This window comes from Telmatherina bonti (assembly GCF_933228915.1).
Source record: "Telmatherina bonti genome assembly, chromosome: 12".
Lineage (NCBI taxonomy): Eukaryota > Metazoa > Chordata > Actinopteri > Atheriniformes > Telmatherinidae > Telmatherina > Telmatherina bonti.
Genome location: NC_136610.1, coordinates 11,088,461 through 11,111,388, shown reverse-complemented (window position 1 = coordinate 11,111,388; position 22,928 = coordinate 11,088,461). Strand labels below are relative to the sequence as shown.

The following is a 22,928-nucleotide window of genomic DNA, read 5'->3' as shown; positions in this document are numbered from 1 at the left end:
TTTCCAACAACTCCTGAAAATGTCATATAACTTTACTGTTGAGTTATCTTGAACACAAACAGATAAACGCTGGTAAAAACATAACCTCCTTGGCGTAGGTAAGAAAAAAGCTCCCAATCACGCAAGGAGCAAAACCAGAGGAGGAGGAGCCAAGAAAGGGAGCCACTTTCAAATCTTGGTAGCTCCCCAACATTACCTACCCCAGCTTTAATAGACGAGCATGCAGAGGCATTTCTATGTCCAGTGAAGTGCACAAAAAAATCATTTGCCCAATAAATTATTAAAAATCTGAGGTCCAGAACCTCAAATACAGTCAATTGTAATAAATGAAACTGATGCAAGGCATCTTGGAGGCTTTACTCAGCAAAACACCGGACTTTGACGGTTACAGCTGGTCTGATCCAGAAATTAGAAATTTGCATGGACCTACAAGATGCATGTGTCCAAGCTTCCATGCATGTGTTAAAAAGAGTATGCTCCTGGTAAAATTCCTAAATCTGAAGTTTCCTCAACATTTAGTTTGACATTAAATATGTAGTTGTTACATGAAGAAGAAGCTCTGAGAACATTTCAATGCTGCACAAAGTGGCCACTTTAAACAGAAGAAAGTTGTGGATAGATCAGCATGTTTAGTTATTATGGGTCAGTTAAAATGATTAAGTAAAATTAAGCTTATTGAGATTTTATGACTCAAGGATAAAAACAAGTTACATGTTTGACCCACAATTTCTCCACCATTTGTGAGTCTATTGTAAATATTTTTCTATGAAAAACTTGGCTTCAAATAGCCTTTTCAACAAATAACGTAACCTTTATGCGCCCGTGTTGAAGGTGAGAATTCTGTTTTTTGTCATTTTGCTAGATGTGGAGCAGATTAATACAAGCAGCATTAAAGTCTGAAGGTAACGGCGTCCGATGATCTGCTTTCTTATCACTGTAAACATTATTCTAACAGCTCCAGTGGGAACTGAGGCCTTGCTTCACCGTATTAAAGCCTCAACAGTCATCACAGTTACATTATTAGATACCTGTCAGGGTTTTCCACATGTAAATGAGTGTTCAGAGAAGCTGTGTGGGAGTTTATTTACAGAGACGAGGGGTTGAAAAACGTTGCCTTAGGTAATGGAAAAATGTTGCTGTGAATGCACTCATCGAAACGGGAGCTGTTTCCACCCAAACAGCAGAATAACATGCAGATTCAGCCCTTTATGGGGGGTGTTTCTGACGTTTCTGTGTTAAACTACAGAGTTTGCCCTGATTTAAGAATGAAATGATCCTTGTGAGCTCATTACGTAATGTTCTGGGACAATCTTTTAGAATAAAAACCACAAAAACCCGCAGACAACTTCAACACAACAAGTTAGTGAACGCAGCCAACACTGAGGGCTGTTGTTGGCGAGTCGGAGGAGCGTCATTAGTCTGAAGTTAAAATGCAACACATGCTGCGTGCAGATGTTTCTGATGAGCTTTATGTGATGATTAGAGATGGTTGGCGTTCACACTCTGCTTCAACATCACTGATTTCTCACGCAGATTTATGGTTCTTGCTGCTGCGTTTGAGATAGAACACAAGAAAGTACCAAAAAAAATATCCATTCAGGTCAGACTCAAACTGGAAACTGGGTTCAGGAGGCAAGACAAGGCAAGGCAAGTTTATTTGTACAGCACCTTTCATGTACAAGACAATTCAAAGTGCTTTACATGAAACATTAAAAGCATTACAGAAAAGAAAGCATGAAAGAAAATACAAATAGAATCATAATAAAATCATAAATTATATTAAAATAATTAAAAACATAATTAAGTAAAAGTTACTGTGCAGATGTCATGCATAGGCGCATGAGAAAGGAAATGGATTTAAACCTGGATTTAAAAGTTTCTACATTTGGTGAAAGTTTATAGGAGGTATGAAAGTATAAAACATACTTTAATATCAATGAATTCCCCACAAAATATTCATTCAATCAATCTCTTTAACGCTCCAGTTATGGGTTGCGGGGAAGCTGTGTGGGGGAGAGGCAGGGTCCACACTGGACCGCTCGCCAGTCCATCACAGGACCCTACTAAATATTTTATTGTAATATTTTTTATGAACATTACGGAAGCGTAGAGCTGTCATCCTCATAAAAAAAAAAGTTTGGGCCTTATTACGTTATAACGTGATAATTTTATTGTAAAAACGTGAAACAGATTATGTTATAACTTGATATGTTTTATTGTAAAAATGTATAACCACTTGAACGCTGGAGGGATTACATCTCTCAGCTGGCCCGGGAACGCCTTGGGACCCCCCGCAGAGTTGGCGAATGTGGCTCGGGAGAGGGACGTCTGGGCTTCCCTACTTAGGCTGCTGCCCCGCGATCAGAACCCCGATAAGCGGTAGAGGAGGGATAGATAGATGGCACTTGATTGCCCTTAAGATGATGTTTGCATTCATAGCGATTCTCACGCCGCTAAAGTTTCAATTAGAAATGATGCCACGTCATGGGGATTGGACTCATTTCCTTCTGTACAGACCCATGCCTTTTAAAACTGTCCTTAAATAACGCATATTTATTACAATGTGATCGAAAGTGTTCCAAAGCACCATAATTTCACAATGTCTCAACCCAAGTATGAAGAAAAACTCTATCAAGTCCTGTAAATGAGCCATTTGTGATCTCCTATCCACCCTGCACACAATTTCCTCATCTAAAGTCGAAAATTACCAAGTTCACATTGTCAGACACATATGTTTCACGTTTTTACAATAAACTTAGTTATAACGTGATATGTTTCATGTTTTTACAATAAACTTATCACGTTATAACGTGATAGTTTCAGGTTTTTACAATAAACTTATCAGGTTATAACGTAATAGTTTCACATTTTTACAATAAACTATCACGTTATAACGTGATATGTTTCATGTTTTTACAATAAACTTATCACGTTATAACATGATAGTTTCAGGTTTTTACAATAAACTTATCAGGTTATAACGTAATAGTTTCACATTTTTACAATGAACTATTACGTTATAACGTGATATGTTTCATGTTTTTACAATAAACTATCACGTTATAGCGTGATATGTTTCAGGTTTTTACAATAAACTTATCAGGTTATAACGTGATATGTTTCACGTTTTTACAATAAACTTATCACGTTGTAACGTGATAGTTTCACGTTTTTACAATAAACTATCACGTTATAGCGTGATATGTTTCAGGTTTTTACAATAAACTTATCAGGTTATAACGTGATATGTTTCACATTTTTACAATAAACTTATCACGTTGTAACGTGATAGTTTCACGTTTTTACAATAAACTTATCAGGTTATAACGTGATATGTTTCACGTTTTTACAATAAACTTATCACGTTACAACGTGATAGTTTCACGTTTTTACAATAAACTATCACGTTATAGCGTGATATGTTTCAGGTTTTTACAATAAACTTATCACGTTATAACGTGATATGTTTCACGTTTTTACAATAAACTTATCACGTTGTAACGTGATAGTTTCACGTTTTTACAATAAACTTATCAGGTTATAACATGATAGTTTCACGTTTTTACAATAAACTTATCAGGTTATAACGTGATATGTTTCACGTTTTTACAATAAACTTATCACGTTGTAACGTGATAGTTTCACGTTTTTACAATAAACTTATCACGTTGTAACGTGATAGTTTCACGTTTTTACAATAAACTATCACGTTATAGCGTGATATGTTTCAGGTTTTTACAATAAACTTATCACGTTATAACGTGATATGTTTCACGTTTTTACAATAAACTTATCACGTTGTAACGTGATAGTTTCACGTTTTTACAATAAACTTATCACGTTGTAACGTGATAGTTTCACGTTTTTACAATAAACTTATCACGTTATAACGTGATAGTTTCAGGTTTTTACAATAAACTTATCAGGTTATAACGTAATAGTTTCACATTTTTACAATAAACTATCACGTTATAACGTGATATGTTTCATGTTTTTACAATAAACTATCACGTTATAGCGTGATATGTTTCAGGTTTTTACAATAAACTTATCAGGTTATAACGTGATATGTTTCACGTTTTTACAATAAACTTATCACGTTGTAACGTGATAGTTTCACGTTTTTACAATAAACTATCACGTTATAGCGTGATATGTTTCAGGTTTTTACAATAAACTTATCAGGTTATAACGTGATATGTTTCACATTTTTACAATAAACTTATCACGTTGTAACGTGATAGTTTCACATTTTTACAATAAACTTATCAGGTTATAACGTGATATGTTTCACGTTTTTACAATAAACTTATCACGTTGTAACGTGATAGTTTCACGTTTTTACAATAAACTTATCAGGTTATAACGTGATATGTTTCACGTTTTTACAATAAACTTATCACGTTGTAACGTGATAGTTTCACGTTTTTACAATAAACTATCACGTTATAGCGTGATATGTTTCAGGTTTTTACAATAAACTTATCAGGTTATAACGTGATATGTTTCACATTTTTACAATAAACTTATCACGTTGTAACGTGATAGTTTCACGTTTTTACAATAAACTTATCAGGTTATAACGTGATATGTTTCACGTTTTTACAATAAACTTATCACGTTACAACGTGATAGTTTCACGTTTTTACAATAAACTATCACGTTATAGCGTGATATGTTTCAGGTTTTTACAATAAACTTATCACGTTATAACGTGATATGTTTCACGTTTTTACAATAAACTTATCACGTTGTAACGTGATAGTTTCACGTTTTTACAATAAACTTATCAGGTTATAACATGATAGTTTCACGTTTTTACAATAAACTTATCAGGTTATAACGTGATATGTTTCACGTTTTTACAATAAACTTATCACGTTGTAACGTGATAGTTTCACGTTTTTACAATAAACTTATCACGTTGTAACGTGATAGTTTCACGTTTTTACAATAAACTATCACGTTATAGCGTGATATGTTTCAGGTTTTTACAATAAACTTATCACGTTATAACGTGATATGTTTCACGTTTTTACAATAAACTTATCACGTTGTAACGTGATAGTTTCACGTTTTTACAATAAACTTATCACGTTGTAACGTGATAGTTTCACGTTTTTACAATAAACTTATCACGTTATAACGTGATAGTTTCAGGTTTTTACAATAAACTTATCAGGTTATAACGTAATAGTTTCACATTTTTACAATAAACTATCACGTTATAACGTGATATGTTTCATGTTTTTACAATAAACTATCACGTTATAGCGTGATATGTTTCAGGTTTTTACAATAAACTTATCAGGTTATAACGTGATATGTTTCACGTTTTTACAATAAACTTATCACGTTGTAACGTGATAGTTTCACGTTTTTACAATAAACTATCACGTTATAGCGTGATATGTTTCAGGTTTTTACAATAAACTTATCAGGTTATAACGTGATATGTTTCACATTTTTACAATAAACTTATCACGTTGTAACGTGATAGTTTCACATTTTTACAATAAACTTATCAGGTTATAACGTGATATGTTTCACGTTTTTACAATAAACTTATCACGTTGTAACGTGATAGTTTCACGTTTTTACAATAAACTTATCACGTAACGTGATAGTTTCACGTTTTTACAATAAACTATCACGTTATAGCGTGATATGTTTCAGGTTTTTACAATAAACTTATCAGGTTATAACGTGATATGTTTCACATTTTTACAATAAACTTATCACGTTGTAACATGATAGTTTCACGTTTTTACAATAAACTTATCAGGTTATAACGTGATATGTTTCACGTTTTTACAATACACTTATCACGTTGTAACGTGATAGTTTCACGTTTTTACAATAAACTTATCACGTTGTAACGTGATAGTTTCACGTTTTTACAATAAACTATCACGTTATAGCGTGATATGTTTCAGGTTTTTACAATAAACTTATCACGTTATAACGTGATATGTTTCACGTTTTTACAATAAACTTATCACGTTGTAACGTGATAGTTTCACGTTTTTACAATAAACTTATCAGGTTATAACGTGATATGTTTCAGGTTTTTACAATAAACTTATCACGTTGTAACGTGATAGTTTCACGTTTTTACAATAAACTTATCACGTTGTAACGTGATAGTTTCACGTTTTTACAATAAACTATCACGTTATAGTGTGATATGTTTCAGGTTTTTACAATAAACTTATCAGGTTATAACGTGATATGTTTCACGTTTTTACAATAAACTTATCACGTTGTAACGTGATATGTTTCACGTTTTTACAATAAACTTATCACGTTGTAACGTGATAGTTTCACGTTTTTACAATAAACTTATCACGTTATATTGTGATAGTTTCAGGTTTTTACAATAAACTTATCAGGTTATAACGTAATAGTTTCACATTTTTACAATAAACTATCACGTTTTAACGTGATATGTTTCATGTTTTTACAATAAACTATCACGTTATAGCGTGATATGTTTCAGGTTTTTACAATAAACTTATCAGGTTATAACGTGATATGTTTCACGTTTTTACAATAAACTTATCACGTTGTAACGTGATAGTTTCACGTTTTTACAATAAACTTATCAGGTTATAACGTGATATGTTTCACGTTTTTACAATAAACTTATCACGTTGTAACGTGATAGTTTCACGTTTTTACAATAAACTTATCACGTTGTAACGTGATAGTTTCACGTTTTTACAATAAACTTATCAGGTTATAACGTGATATGTTTCACGTTTTTACAATAAACTTATCACGTTGTAACGTGATAGTTTCACGTTTTTACAATAAACTATCACGTTATAGCGTGATATGTTTCAGGTTTTTACAATAAACTTATCACGTTATAACGTGATAGTTTCACGTTTTTACAATAAACTTATCACGTTGTAACGTGATAGTTTCACGTTTTTACAATAAACTTATCAGGTTATAACGTGATATGTTTCACGTTTTTACAATAAACTTATCACGTTGTAACGTGATAGTTTCACGTTTTTACAATAAACTATCACGTTATAGCGTGATATGTTTCAGGTTTTTACAATAAACTTATCACGTTATAACGTGATATGTTTCACGTTTTTACAATAAACTTATCAGGTTATAACGTGATAGTTTCAGGTTTTTACAATAAACTATCACGTTATAACGTGATATGTTTCACGTTTTTACAATAAACTTATCACATTATAACGTGATATGTTTCATGTTTTTACAATAAACTTATCACATTATAACGTGATAGTTTCACGTTTTTACAATAATCAGGAGAACAAGCTTATTTATATGCAGCTGAAAAAGGTTGTATTACACCTGAAGGATAGACATTCAGCTGATTTCTTTTTCTTATTTTGTCTTAACACAAGAAAACATTTGTTTGCTTTGTGTTTAAATCATTAAAAAATAAGGTTGAGTAGATGTTTTGGGCTGTAATTCATCTTTATGTCTCTGTGTAACATAGTTAAGCTGCATGTCCATTGAAGAGACTGCAGCAGTTTCTACGTAGACGGACCAGGTAGTATTTCTGTTGCTACTGATAGAGTCTGAAGGAGCATGTCTGAATAGTGCTTTGAAAGAAGGATCATAAAATCTGCAGACGTGTCTGGATCTCGTCTGTGTTCCTGGAGGAAAGTTATGTGAAACTGCTTTAGTTGCAAAACTGCAATTACCGTAATTAAATTTAAGATAATTTAAGTTTTGATGAATCATGTTTGAGTTTTCTTACCTTTCTCAGAGGAAACACCCATAGAAGTCAGACGATTTCTGATTTTAGGAGGCTCAAAAGTACACCCACCTTGCACAATTTCTGTTAAAACTCTAAATATTTGACATAAATACATAAAGTACCAGGAAGGGAAACTTCTCTGTAGTTGTGTTGTTGGTGTTTTGTTCTCATGAGGAAAACCTGGGAAACCGTTGACATAAGAAAAATCATTTTTGTATGGTTTTTGTACAGTAACTGTGAAAACAGCATGACAGTAAAGTTGTCCCTTTGTCTTCACAGACTTTGAAGATGAGGGTGTGGATCGTCTTCCTCCTGTGCCTGGCTGGCCATGCCATGGCTGCTCCTGTAAGTCGTAGTGTGTGTGTTGGTGTGTGATCAGCTGCAGTCTTTCTTCTTGTCTGTGTGTTCTCTGTGTGAGTTACCTTTGTGTGTGTGTGTGTGTGTGTGTGTGTGTGTGTGTTGTGATAATTGGGAGTTGTCACCCACACAGACTTCCTGTGTATTTCTTCTTCTGGGTGTGTGCAGCCACGTATAAAGTCTGTTTAGCTAAAGTGTTTGTTTTCCTGACTCCAATTGCTCCCCTGATTGTTTTCACTCATGAACATGGAGATTCACATTGTGTGGATATTCTGTGGGGTTTTCTTTGTGCGCTCCTGCGTGCACGCATGAGATCATTGCTTCCAACTTCCCTCACTCAGTTGCATTGAAATGTGTGTGTGTGTGTGTGTGTGTGTGTGTGTGTTGCAGGCTGAGGAGGAGCCCGTCGTGGAAGAGCTTGTTACAGAGGAGCCAGTTGTTGAGGAGCCAGTTGTTGAGGTCAGTCCAGATGTTCTTCTGGTTTTGAGCGATTAGTTGTGGTTTTCTTTAAAAATCCTGAAAGTTTTTCCAGTAGAAGCCAAAAACAAGTTCCCATCAAAGCTCGCTGAGTACCTCATCAGATTTACTCTAAATTATTCCACATAGCATGTTGTGTTTCTGGAAAACAAACTCATAAAAAAATGTTAATTTCCGGGCCTGAAAAGATGCATTTTGTAGCTGTCTGACCTGTAAACTCTGCGATCTCTGCAGACTTGCTTGATGGCGCAGTGACATTTCTAACGTGCGTATCTGGAGCTGCTGTCGTGCAAACTCCTCGCTGAAAAACAGCACGATAAAACTGAGGAGGTTGCATGACATTACAGCTGAGTTTTGCTGCAGGCGTCCCATGCTAGCAAGCGGGTATAAACACTCCGGCCGGTTTGAACGTGCACCATGGCTGATTCAACAAAAAAATGCAAGAAGGCATCATCGGTTTTCATTATTAGACATTATTAGACATACATTCAAAGCAGAACTTTCCCTTTAAACTTGTAGGCCCCTCCCCCTCCCTCTCTGCTGTGCTTCGGCTTTGCCTCAAAAAGCCCCGCCTCCTTCTTGAAATGAAACCAGTATTTATAATATTAGATTTATTGCAATCTGTTGCTTCTTTTTAACTAAGCAGTCATTTTTCTTAATGAAATGGCTTTTATCAATCTGCTTATTATAAAACTGGACTTATGTTTGCTTTAGTTGCATAACAATGAATTAACTTGAACTGATTATGTCTTCAAAGTGCTTCAAGGTGGATGTTTTGAAGGAGATAAATTATTAAATGAAATGAAAATTTCCATTTCATGGTGGTACTGGCCATGCAAATGTTTTATTCTTTTTGAAAAGAGCCTTAAAAATGTAAAGACTTGTGCTTCTGTGAGAGTTTAAACGGGCGTCTTCTCATATCCGATCTGCGATGGCGCTTTGGGGTTTTAACTTTTCTCCCAGTGTGCTGTTGTTTCACATTGTTGTGCAGATTACTCTCTGGGAACGAACCAATGAAGCTCCTCTGATTCTGAAACAGCCAAAACATCCCAGTTTGACTGGCTTCCAACATTTTTTTTTTGTGACCTTTAGATCCCTGAAATAACTCATCCCTAAAACGTCTGAGGTGTTTTGAGGACTTCACCCAGAGTAGTTTCTATTTCAAGGATTGATACTACAGAAAAGAAAGGTTTGTTCTAGTTAAGACTGAGGCTGACCTTTAGGTGTGAATTTGATTCAGACATTTAATTAAAAAAAAAAAAAAAAGGATCTACTACGAGTTTAACCTGAAGGATCCGTTCCCCATCTGAAGCATCTCCTATCTGAAGAATTTCCAGGAGAAACGTTCCAGCTCCTCCGTATTTTTGCCTTTTCAGGAATACTCAGTTTCACCCACAATCCATTATGAAAAGTGCTTCAGTTTCAATAAAATCCCTGAAACCAAATCTTGAGCTTTCATGTGAACGTTTTATGGTTTCCTCCTCCAGAGGTCCAGCGGGACCAGAGATCCCACAGCTGTTAATTTTAGCCTCTGGTTCAGCTGGTCAGGAAGCCATTAGGGGTTTTTTTTATGGCTGCACCGCATGTGGACTCAGCTGCGTGTTATTGTTGGATATTATGGCCTTTCAGACTGCATTTGGCCTTCAGGGCGGACTCGACTTTTTGTGATGATGTTTCAAGTTTTCTTTTTTCAGGATCACCAGGGGTAGTTAGGCGGTTTGGTTTAAGTGAACGTTGTGCAGAAATAAAACTGAGGACTTTTACAGATCAGATGGGCAGTTTTTCTTTTTCCTTTCTTCACTCTGATCGTTCAGAACGTCACCATCTGACTCTGGTGTTCCTCAGGAGATCGAGGTGGGAGCCAACCCAGTGCAGGTGGAGGTTGGAGAGTTCGACGAGGCCATTGAGATTGTTGAAGATATTGTTGAGAGTAAGTACACAAATGTCCGCTTGTTTATGCCACCCAAGAAGATCTTGCATTAGCTTACAGTGATTGTGTACGTTATAACAACCCATCAGCCTCTCTGATACACAAACCTGAAAACGTGTGATTAAGCTGCAGCTCACCGACTCCGTCCTGCGGCTTCACAGGTTTCTGGGTTCATTCAAGCCTCAGACTGGCAAATCCACCAGTCATAATGACAGACTGTGAGCAGACGGCTGTGATTACACGTTCCACCGGAGTTTAAGAGGCAGTTTCGCCATGGCCAACGCAGGGAGCAGAAAGGCAGTGTGAAATGTGGATAGTACAGGCTGTTCTGAGCAGCACTTTGCTCTGAAGCGTCTGAAATATTAAAGATTAAATGAGGATGCAGATTAGGAGGAGAAAAGTAAAACAGAAGTTTACCTTGTAACTGAGGATCACAGTTATATCCAAAGTCTATTCGATTTTTTCTCCAAGTAAGCTCCACTTTCTCAGAAGTGTTTTCATGGTTTTAGGTCAGCTTGTAATAGAAGGCAGTTAATTAGATTTCCACACTGATGCTTTTGTGTACCCGTTTAAACAGGAAACTAAAAAGAAAAAATGAATCTAAAACAACTGAGTTGTATTTGCATCACAAATGAACAATTGATGCAAAAACACACCACAATAAAGGTCCCTGCTCCTGCAAATGGTACTTCACACAGTCCAACGCCACATGAAACTTAAGTTTCTTTTAGAAAAATAGAAAAAGTTTTATTGTTTTTCATTGTTGGGTAGAGATATTTCCTGTCATCTATGCTCAAAGTGTTTTTTGTTTGTTTGTTTTTTGGCATTTTACCTTTTTAAAGAGTAAAATCTGTAAAATGAAAAACTTAGAAATAGAGAAGCTTTTTTTTCAGCATATGAACAGGTAATAAAACATACAGTTATTAAAAAAGATTAAATACATGCAGACAAAACAATACATGAAAATGTTGGAAATAAGAAAATGATGCTTTTAAGTCTTCAAAAGTAAAACAACTATCAAGAACTTAAAAACTAAATGCATGATGAACAACAGTTTCCTGTCCTCCGCCGACCGTCCTGGTTCCAGTTCTGCTAAAAGGGAGTTTTCCTCTCCGTTGTCTCCTCGTTTGGCTCAGGATGGAGGAGTGGGTCAAAGATTCAACCCAATCCAGTGATTTGCATGTTTTCACAAACTGTCCTTTACAGACATAGTTATCAAAAACAAGACTTATAAAAGTTATAAAAGTTAGTTATAAAACCATTTATTGAAATGAAAAATAATAAATATGTTTGGAGCGCTTTAATCTACATATATATATATATATATATATATATATATATATATATATATATATATATATATATATATATATATATATATATATATATATATAAAACAAATTAACAAATACATATATATACATATATACATATATATATATATACATACATATATATATATATATATATACATATATATATATATATATGTATATATGTATATATATGTATTTGTTAATTTGGATCTCCATTAGCTGCCACTAAGATTGGGTAGTAGAGCACATGTATTATTGGTGAGGATATAAATGTTGAATTTTATATCATTTTTGACCAATTGATTTATTTTTTACCTATATTTTTACAGATATATGATCATCATCTTTTCTGCAGAGGAATAGAGATTTTATTATATGTTGTCCTACTGATATGGCTCTTCTTTACATTCACTGCTGGCTTAAAATGAACTTTCTGTACCAATTTATAATGAAAGTTTGAAATTTCTGTCTTTAAACATTTACCAGCCTCATTCATAAGCTCATAAGGTATCTCAAATAAATTATTTTAATTTTATGAATATTGCACATTAGGACTGGTTCCCTGACTAGATGGTAAGTGTTTGACTAACACTAAGCAGCTCAGCTAATTATTATCATTATTTTTTATTTTCCCTGCAGATCCTTGCCTGAACTACCACTGCAAGAAGGGAAAAGTGTGTGAGGTCGATGACACCAACACCCCCATGTGTGTGTGCCAGGACCCCTCCACCTGCCCCTCTGCTGAGGGAGAGTTTGAGCATGTGAGTTCAAATTCAGCCTCTTCAAACCTGCGTAGATTTCACCATTCCAGGCGAAGACAGTCCAGCCATCATTTACTCACATCTGTACCTCAGGGAACCGTTTGTTGAAAAATAAGAAAGCGTTCATGTTACTAGGCCAAATGTTACACCCAGATCATCTCTGCCTCATCAAATATTCTGTCAGTTTAAGTTTTTAATAAAAATATTTCCAACTATTCCATCACGGGAATGGACGAGTTCTTTAAAAATGATTCTTCACTGATCCGTTTTCCTGCTTCCAGATCTGCGGCACTGACAACAAGACATACGACTCATCCTGCCACTTCTTCGCCACCAAGTGTGCTTTGGAGGGAACCAAGAAGGGCCACAAGCTGCACCTCGACTACATCGGACCTTGCAAATGTGAGTTCCAAACATCATGCAAATCCCGCTTGACTGTTAATTTATACAGAAGTTTAGAAGGAATTTCAGCAGGTTAGGGTTAGGGTCTACACACACACACACACACACACAAACACACAAGCTAAAGTTACAACCCCATGTCATCATATTCTCAGAAATCCTAACTTTGAATCAGCACAGATTGAATTCTTCGCCTCGCTTCACATTGAAATTAAATGGATTTGAAGCTAGTTGAGGTGGGTCAGGCATCTGGTTAGGATGCCTCCTGGACCTCCCTGGTGAGGTGTTCCTGTGGGAGGAGAACCCAGGGAAGACCCAGGACACACTGGAGGGATTAGATCTCTCTGCTGGCCTGGGAACGCTTCGGGATCCCCCTTGAAAAGCTGGGAAATGTGGCTGTAAAGAGGGAAGTCAGAGTTTACCTGCCTAGGCTGCTTCCCCATAACCTGACCCTGGATAAGTGGCAGAATATGGATTTGAAGTAAAATATTCCTTTAACTTCATTATGCTCCTGGTAAATTATGTTATTAGTAAATGGCAATAGAAAAACACCATTCTGCATTAATTGCTCATCAATAACTGATCAAAAGCATGTCAGAAGGTTGCGATCAGGTGGATGACTGTCGCCTGACTCCCAACAGATGTCAGAAAATGTATTTTTCATTTCTTTTTGGTTCATTCATTCATTCTCAGTTAGGAAAATTTCAAAGTTACACAATAAAACACAATTTAACCCTTAAAGCTTTCCCAAACTTTTCATGTTGCCATGGCAATGATGTTGCCTATCTGGCCTGGTGGGAACACCGGTCTCACAGGGGACAGACAGTCTGAAACACAACTGTTTGAATTGAACTTAAACGTGGCCAACTGGCTCAAATTGGCCTGTTTACACAGACAGTTTATGAAAAATGTTAAACAGCTGCATGAAAAAAGAAGTTGCAAACTGTGAGCATGGTTAAAAGCTGCAGAACGGACTGCTTGGTGCTACATCTTGAACATTCATTGTTAGGAACGAAACAAAAGCAGGAATGTAGAAAATCTGTCATTAAAATTTAAACATTTGAATACACCCAGGCTCATTGTGTCAAGTGGGAGTTAAAAAAATATAATAAAACAATGTTTGTACACCTTGTTGGTTTTAGTTAGAATACAGCAGAAATTCATGATATAAAGCCAAATATGAATAAAAATCACTTCAGCTGGATTTTTATTGATCTTTTAATCTAACTAGTGAACATGAATGATTTTATTTTGACACTGTGTTGCTATTTTTGCCTTTTTTATGTCAAAGTCTGTTTGCTCACATGCAGGAATCAGACGTCTGATAAGTTCTTGTTTTGCTGCCAGTCGGTTTCTTCTCACGTGTGTGATAGGTTAAGGAGTTGAAGCTGAGCTCAGATCTGTCAGCATGCTCTAAGAGTACTATTTGCTCTCTGAGAGCTGGCTTCTCTGTGATTGATGGGTGGCTGGATCATCATGTCAGACCCTGCAGGTCTGCAGCTCAGCAGCAGGGAGGATCCGTCCTGACACGCAGGCTGCATTTCTTCCACTGAGCAAACTAAACATGACACACGCAGTATGAGGAGATGAGTCAGGGCTGAGGGGTTCAGATGGAGATCATGCAAGACTTCAGTACATAAAAAGAAAAGATTCAGACTAGAACATTTGGATGTGCACTGATTTTCTTTGGCTGAATCTTCAAATGAGTCTTGATCTTATACTGAATCAGCTGATTTAAGATGTCTGTCTTCTACCTCAGTCATGGACAGACTGGCATTTTAATCTGATGCTCCATAAATGATTCTGTTGAAGCTTAAAAACATGATTTCGTTCCCGTTTCCAAATCTAAAACCTGTTGCATGTGTGCCAGAAAACCGTTTGAGGGCAGGACTTTGAAACGATTGAGCTGGAGTTTTGTGAACTGTTCATTTAATCTGCATGTATGCCTCCTGCCTGCAGACATTGAGCCCTGCATGGACAACGAGCTGAATGAGTTCCCCCTGCGTATGAGGGACTGGCTGAAGAACGTTCTGGTGACTCTGTACGAGCGAGATGAGGACAACAACTTGCTCACCGAGAAGCAGAAGCTCAGGGTAAGATGATTTTCTTTTACTATATATAAAGAGTGTTAGAGTTATTCAGCTGACAGTGCTGGCACTTCAAACACCAAATACACTCCTTCCTACTTATCTTTCTGCAGCGGATGCCTGAAATGGAGCTCTTGTTAACTTCTGTTAAGTGCACTTAGGTAGTTTAGACAAGTGTATATGAACTGGAAGGACTGGCCTCTCCAATGGGTCACTGAATGCATCACAGAAGTCATTAGATGATATTTTGCACATTTTCATTTTGCAGTCGTTGGAAGTAGTTAAATTTTTTAATCAGGAAGATGAAAAGTGATTTTTTTTCTCGAGTGTTTCAGATAGAATTGTATCCCAACAACATCTAATAAGAAATCATAGTGAATAGGAATAAATAGCAATTTTCTCTTAAATGTACATGATTGAAGCAACATAATGAAAATATTGAACTTAAAAAAATAAATGCTTTGCTTAGCTGTTTTTTATTCTATTCTATTCTATTCTATTCTATTCTATTCTACAGTCATTTAGCAGACACTTTTATCCAAAGCGACGTACATATGACCTGTAAACCTTTTAGTAAAAGAATCTACGTTAGATTAGCTTAATGTCATTAGCTTTTTTTAGTATGGAACTGATGATTTTAGCAGTTCTGGGAGGAAAATCTGGATATCTAACAGTAGAAAGTGGTGTTTGGAAGTATATTGAACATTGTAAGTGTAAATTTACTCTGCAAATATCACAGCAATGGACAAAGCCATTTTCCCAATCTGTACAAAGCAGCTTTGTTCCACTCCAACAACTTATCTGCAGACCCAACCGCTATCTTGTCGACAGATGAAGCAACAAAAGCATAACACACTGTATGAACAGATCAGTGTCCAGTGGTCAGCACCATCTGACAGCCTGCTTTTCAGCACAGTCAGTTATAGCCGATCCTTTGTAGGAGACACCAGTTGAACCTGTCCATACTCACCTGATTGCAGGGGTTTGCAACTCTGGTACTCGAGGGCCGCAGTCCTGTAAATGTTAGGATTTCCTCTGCTGCAACACACCTGACACACCTCAGACTGGAGAGCTAGACATCAAACTACACAAGTCTGCTAATTACCTTTTAATTTGAGTCAGGTGTGTTGCAGCAGGGAAACTCCTATCATCTGCAGGACTGTGGCGCTCGAGGACCCAGCGCTGATCTAGTCAGTCACTAGTTTAGAAGTACTAGTTATTAACCTTACGATGCTAGTAAACAGCAAAGACAATAGAAGGAACAACTAGCTGTGTGAGTTGCGGTGAAACAGCCGACAAGTGTCAACATCAAACCAGCCGTCTGCAGCTTATGTAGCCCGTCAGAGTTCTCTGCGGTTTTATTATCTGAGCCATGAAGAAGACACAATCAAAGGTTTTTTTGTCATTTAGAAATTCAGAAATTTCATGACAAAACAGTCATTTTTAAATGTGATAAAAATAAGTTTTACATAATATAAAGCAGAGTTTATTCTTGTTCCACCACGACAACACCGTTCAACGTCATGTCGTCACAAAGCTGGAGCAACGTACTGGTTAATGTTACTGTTACGATCCAATGTTCACAGTGAGGGCAAGCTAATCCAGAATGTGTGAAGAATTATTTTAAGCATTTCAAATTCACTTTCACACTCTTAATCTAAGTAATTCCCTGTTTGACAGATTTTGTTAACAGAAAGCAAAAACAACATTCTCCTTATCGATTTCGCTAAAATCAGTGCTTTAACGAACAGTTAAAGCTCCGAAGTTTTCATAAGAAACCAGATAACGCTGTAGACATTAAGTATACGACTATTAGTTTGTCCCAGTTGAGCAGCTATTTACGTTTTCATCCAATCTTTCAGGTGAAGAAGATCTACGAGAACGATAAGAGGCTGCAGGCCGGCGATCACTCCTTGGACCTGCTGGCCTACGACTTCGAAAAGAACTACAATATGTACATCTTCCCAGTCCACTGGCAGTTCGGCCAGCTTGACCAGCACCCCGTTGACGGGTATGTACATGGAAAAGATGTTGTAAAGATGCAGAGAAGTGGCAGAGAGAGCTGGAAAACAAGCTTTTTGCAGACAGAGAGGTGTTATGTTAACAGTGTGGATGATCCACTACGTTTCTATCATATTTTTTCGCAAAATAAAAGCGATATTTTTAAGTTGCGACAAACAACAATTGAGTTTTGCGGGTGTTGCTATTGAGCAGTGTTTAGTGCATTAAAACAAGAAAAAAATCTTGTTTTACAATATTTGTAAAACGAGATTTTACAAGTTCTGTATGATCTCGTTACTCTCGCGGGATTTTACAAAAATTGCGATTTATGCAAAAAGTGGGCATGTAGTGTTATTTTTGGGGTTTTCTGCTTGTTGTGGAGAATTTGCTTTTCTTTTTGCCTTTTGCCTTTTCTTTTTTAAAACTCTGTAATTCACTGTTTTTTTGCGCCATCTTTACCAGAAATAAATTGCTCACGACCCCCTACATCATGTCCGGGACACGCAAATGTGAAAAAAGTGTTTCCGTTAAAATTTTGCGATATGGTTCCATATCGAAACGTCTGAAAAACCATCTCATGAAAGCGTAAAAAACTTTTAGTGATATTTGAGACTTTTTTCAAAATGTAAGTGTTTCCATTAACGGATTTTTATTGCAATATTTAGTTTTTGTGCGATTCTCGGTGTGATGGAAACACCTGCTGACAGGCAGTCAGTGTAGTTTATGTCAGCGGTCTCCAACTCCAGTCCCTGAAAGCTGCCATCCTGCAGGTGTACAATCCACTTGGTTCAAATGAAAACGAAATGTTGTCATCTTCTGCATCTGCCTGGTTTTGATTAGGATCAGGTGTGGTGCAGCGGGGAAACACTAAAACCTGCAGGTTGGTAGCCATGGAGGTCTGGAGATGGAGACCTGGTTTATGTCATCTGTGTGACTCATACTGAGTGCTGCAATAAAACTTACAAAAAGGTGTAAGATTTCATAAGTTCTTTACTTCTTCCTATTTATTTTCAAACATTAGATTGCTTCTTTTGTTGTTTTCTTTTTTCTTTTTCCCGCTTTTTACTTTGTGTGATCTTTAAATTTTGTTCGCTTTATTGTTTTATATATTTGAGTCATAATTTAACTGTGTAATATAAAAGAAACATCAAAAATCCAAACTCCAAAATATAAGATCATTTTAATACGTTAGCATACTGAAGCTAAGCTGAGCTAACCCGGGTCGTAGAGGTTTTGCTGTCCCGTTCTGTGTGACTGGGTTGCTAAATGTTGTGTTTCAATGTTTGTGCATCACCAGATACCTGACCCACTCTGAGCTCGCCCCCCTGCGCGCCCCTCTCATTCCCATGGAGCATTGCACCACCCGCTTCTTCGAGCAGTGTGATGCTGACAGCGACAAATACATCGCCCTGGAGGAGTGGGCCGCATGCTTTGGCATCAAGGAGCGTAAGTGTCGATCAACAAATGAACAAATGATCTTTTTTCACACTTGTGTATAAATTTTAACACAACTTGCACCCTAAAACACTTTCATACCATCTATAGTATTTATCTTTTGTTCCATGTTAAGCTTCTTTAGTTTCAGTCGTTTTTTTTTCATTTTGTACCAGTTGTATCCTCCAGAATCACAAAGGGAGGGTTAAAAATAAAAAAAGATAACTTTTTATATTATACATGAAAAACGTCATTTTAACCCATAAGAACCAGCGTGACATATGTGATTCGTACAGTTTCTGAGACATTTGGCATCGCTTTATGGTACAAACTCAAAATCCGATGGAAAAAAGTCTGATTTTTGTCTTTTGTCCCTTAAAGGTGGAGTATGTAAGATTTTCAATATTTTAAAAATAAATTAACTAAAAAAATAACTACAATCATAATTAGATATTTTTTTTAAAACATGTAGGTTCCAGTCTGTCCATATTTGATGTGTTATTAAATTACAAGTTTAATTAATGACAAAGACCCTTCTTAAATGTTTGCCTACCAGTAAAAAAAAATGTGCTTTTTGTCATTTCTCATTAATTAAACTTGTAATTTAATAACACACCAAATATGGACAGACTGGAACCTACTTGTTCAAAAAACTTTCTAATTATGATTGTAGTTATTTTATTAGTTAATTTATTTTGAAAATATTGAAAATCGTACATACTCTACCTTTAATGGACTCCAGAAACCAGAAGATTACACTGTAAAAACTTTCATGTATCACATGCTAATATGTGATAAACATCTCAAAAAGACTTTTTTATGTTACATTTAGGGACATAAAGGGACAAATAAAGAGCACATATTAAAAAAAAAACAAAAAAACTTATCTTACCAGTTTTTCATGCGTCTGGATCTTTATGGGTTAAAAAAAGAAATACTGATAACTGATGCTTTATTCTGTTGTCACACATCATCTCATACAGCTGATCCAAATCAGCTTGATACGTCTTTCAGAACTGTTCAAACTTCATAAAAATGTATTCAAAATTGATCAAATTAGTAACCACAAGTTATTCTGGTTGAATCTGATGGAAATTCTACTCTATCATGAGCCTTTTATTAGTTTTTTATTGTGTGAAACTTAATAACACAATGTAGCACAGCTGCACAACAAGTGCTGCTCTATGTCCTCTACATCTGCTCCATACAGTTTATTCTAGAAATTATTGTCGCTTCCTCTATTTACTATCAGGAAAATATTCAGTGACATTGCTAATAATAATTTACATGTGCATTACTTTATGATTTAATGCTCATAAAAGCATTTTAAAAATATTAAATTTATGTTACAATGATATGAAAATAGGTTTAACAGCCAAAAGGACACTTAGCTCTGAATAGTGATGTCGTAATTCTTAATGTGATCATTTCTGTGTATTTATGCCTTCGCTGCTCATCACAGTGAAATAATGAACATTTTGTGTCTTTGTGTTTGCAGAGGACGTGGACAAAGACCTTGTCATCTAATTTCCTCCGACAAGCAGCAGCAGCATGACACACAACAGTAGTTGCTACTAACCGGACAAGGTGCTAATCCATAAGTTTAATAAAAAAGAAAAAGAAGAAAAAAGAGTTAAGGTGCTAATTGCAAATTCTCTTTGGTTTTTTTTATGGTTTAATGATGATTTCTCCAACTTATACCACTAAAAAAAAAAACCTTCCAAAAGAAAAAACGTGCACAGTTTGTACTAACCAGCGTGTGTTCATGAGCGTCTGAATCCTCTTGTTTGTTGAAGAAAACACCCACAAAGAAAACTAAAAGACCTCTGGTGTAAATTTATGTCGCTGACAATATTTTTTGCTGTGTTTGCTACGATGCGTTCAGGGCTTTTCAATTGGAGATCAGTTCATTATCTCAAGGAGACAAAACTGTAAAGTCGAAAAAATAAAGTTTCTAAATAAATGTTCCCTTTGCTTGCTTTCTGCGGACCAAACTGTTCAGTTCCTGTGCTCTGTTGGTGGTGGAATGTGTTTTCCTTTTCCCATTTTGTGTATTTAGGGATTTTTTTTTTAACTTTTTGACTACTGCTAGAAGAGATTTTATTTTCTTTGCAGATTCTGTCCTTGACGAGGACACGAGTGCTGATATTTGAAAACAGGATATAATGTTTGAACAAGGAGGGGGGAATCTCGCAGGCTGAGAGTTTTTCTCACAGATAACCTGTTTCTACTGACACTGAGAGCACGAGCGATCTCTTTCTATGAATAAAAGACTATTAAAGTTTCTGGAAATCTCTGCATGCCTTCATATCTGCGCCTCTCACTCTACAAAGACATTTTTATTGAGATAATGAGGGCTCAGCATGACACACCACAGCTCTGTCAACAGGACAGGCTTCCGCTTCTTTTTTACTGGTAACATTTTTCCCATTTTTGTCAGACTGACTTGTAGGAAATCTCTCCATAAGAAGCGTACCTTCTTGTCTTGAGTGTTGCCTTCCCTTGTGAGTCAGATACGAGACCTAGAGACACAACTATTTTATGAGCTTCTGCACAAACTTCCTCTGCCCTGTTTTTCCCTGGAGTCTTGGTCTTTATTGGACCTAAAACCTGAAAAGAGGACTTTGAGAACAGACTGTGCCAAAATGGTCAACCTAGAGACCTTAACCTGAACTATGTGTTACTGTTTTGTCTAGTATTTTGTTGTGCTTCCTATTATCACCGTCTGCCTTTGCAGCGATAGCGTTCAGATACTGTGCTATGATCTGACAGATTCAGAGCTACAGCTGCATCATTCCTAAAGGATGTTCATCTTTTTCTTCCAGGCGAGCATGACACTTTTGCTAAATGCCATCTTCATCCGTACACCAGTAGCACACACATACCCATAGCAAATCCTACATGTTCCCTGGTACTATAACCATCATCAGTTTGCTGAATCAAGAAGTTTGATTTAATTCTTGTAACGCATTTGTTATTAACTAGGTGACTCGACAAACTAATAGTAAATGCTGATGTGACTTTATTTGAAATCTGTACGTTACACCACAGAGAAAGATCACATGATTTCCTCCAAAACTGACTTCACTCATCTCGAAATTAAACCCCAATCTGGATTCTTCATGCACAGCTTGTGGACTCAGTCAACAGTTTGGGAAAAACATAATTCCATGACGTTATTAGCTTTACCTGTTCATACTGACCAATGTTGGTATTTAGTAAGAGGTCATGTTCTCAGTCTGACATCTTTTGCCATTATATGTAGGAAAATAGGGCTGTGACAATATGCTTTTGTCCCAATTCCCAATTTAATTCCGATTTTTTTTGGGTGCCAATTCGATTTAAATTGCAATTCTCACGATTCTTCGATATTGCTGATTTTTGTAGATTAAAAACAAAATAAATGCATAAAACTTTTTTTTAAATTTTTTTTTTTTTTACTCATTTCTTTACTCTTTTTTTTATTTCAAGGAGGACAAAAACAACACAGTAGCCAAACCATCATTCTGCTGCTATAGTGCCCAAGAAGAAGAGTAAAAAGATCAATTAAAAACAATAAAAATGATTAATTTTATAGTTAATTATTTTATTTATTTGAAAAAAATCATTCTTTTAACAAAAAAATCGATCTTTTTGTGAAGCAAAAAAAAAATCCAGATTTTTGATTTTTCGATTTGATTTTCCCACCCTATAGGAAAACATAATAAAGGTTGATTTCATGCATGGAAAACTGCCCTGTGACATACGAAATGATGGTCATGTTAATAAGGATCCCTGGATTATATGTCAGCATTTGATAAGTATAAATCGTATTGTGTAGTTGTAAAATGTAGTAACCAGCAAATAACTAAGTAAAATGCCCCCAAACATGATTTAAGCACCATGATATGTCAGGGTGGCTTAAGCTAAAATCAGTCAAAGTTTGATGTGGATGATTAAAGCTGCTTAAAAATGTTACAATTTTACACTTTGAACCAGGGATCCCCAATCCTGGTCCTTGGGGATCCCTGGTTTAAGCAAATATCATTTCTACATCTACCTCAGGTCATGAAACAATGCAGTTTCACTAAAACTTTACAAGTGTGTATATATATATATCTGTGAAAAAGAAGCAGTGAGTGAAGGAAAACTCAAAGGCACCATGTTCGCACACAAACATTATGTCATATAGCTGAGAGTGTGTGTGATTTTGCTCCAGCAGTCTGTTCTCTATATGCTCAGTCAGTGCTTCTGCACTTGCATGTTTGATTTTCACTGGATGACAGTGTACACAGCTACGTGGTCCCTTGGGAGACAGCAGAGGGAGAGACAGAGCACCTTGTTACCATTCCCACCCGCTCATCCAGACTCCAGTGTCAAGAATGTGAAACAACAAGCAGGCCTGGTCCACAAAGCCTGAGGTCCCTCCTC

The 22,928-nt window shown here is 36.1% G+C and overlaps 1 protein-coding gene across 1 annotated transcript in view; it reads left to right on the top strand.

Annotated features, from left to right (window-relative positions):
• sparc (secreted protein, acidic, cysteine-rich (osteonectin)) overlaps positions 1-20,501 on the top strand; it is a 33,699-nt gene extending 13,198 nt beyond the window's left edge. Inside the window, exons 2-10 of the mRNA XM_079249849.1 lie at positions 8,033-8,098; positions 8,501-8,569; positions 10,433-10,517; positions 12,473-12,594; positions 12,876-12,996; positions 14,956-15,089; positions 16,946-17,094; positions 18,382-18,530; positions 20,017-20,501. Coding sequence (XP_079105975.1) covers positions 8,042-8,098; positions 8,501-8,569; positions 10,433-10,517; positions 12,473-12,594; positions 12,876-12,996; positions 14,956-15,089; positions 16,946-17,094; positions 18,382-18,530; positions 20,017-20,045 — 915 coding nt within the window. The 5' untranslated portion in view covers positions 8,033-8,041 and the 3' untranslated portion in view covers positions 20,046-20,501. The remainder of the gene's footprint in view (positions 1-8,032; positions 8,099-8,500; positions 8,570-10,432; positions 10,518-12,472; positions 12,595-12,875; positions 12,997-14,955; positions 15,090-16,945; positions 17,095-18,381; positions 18,531-20,016) is intronic.
• The last annotated feature ends 2,427 nt before the right edge of the window (positions 20,502-22,928 follow it).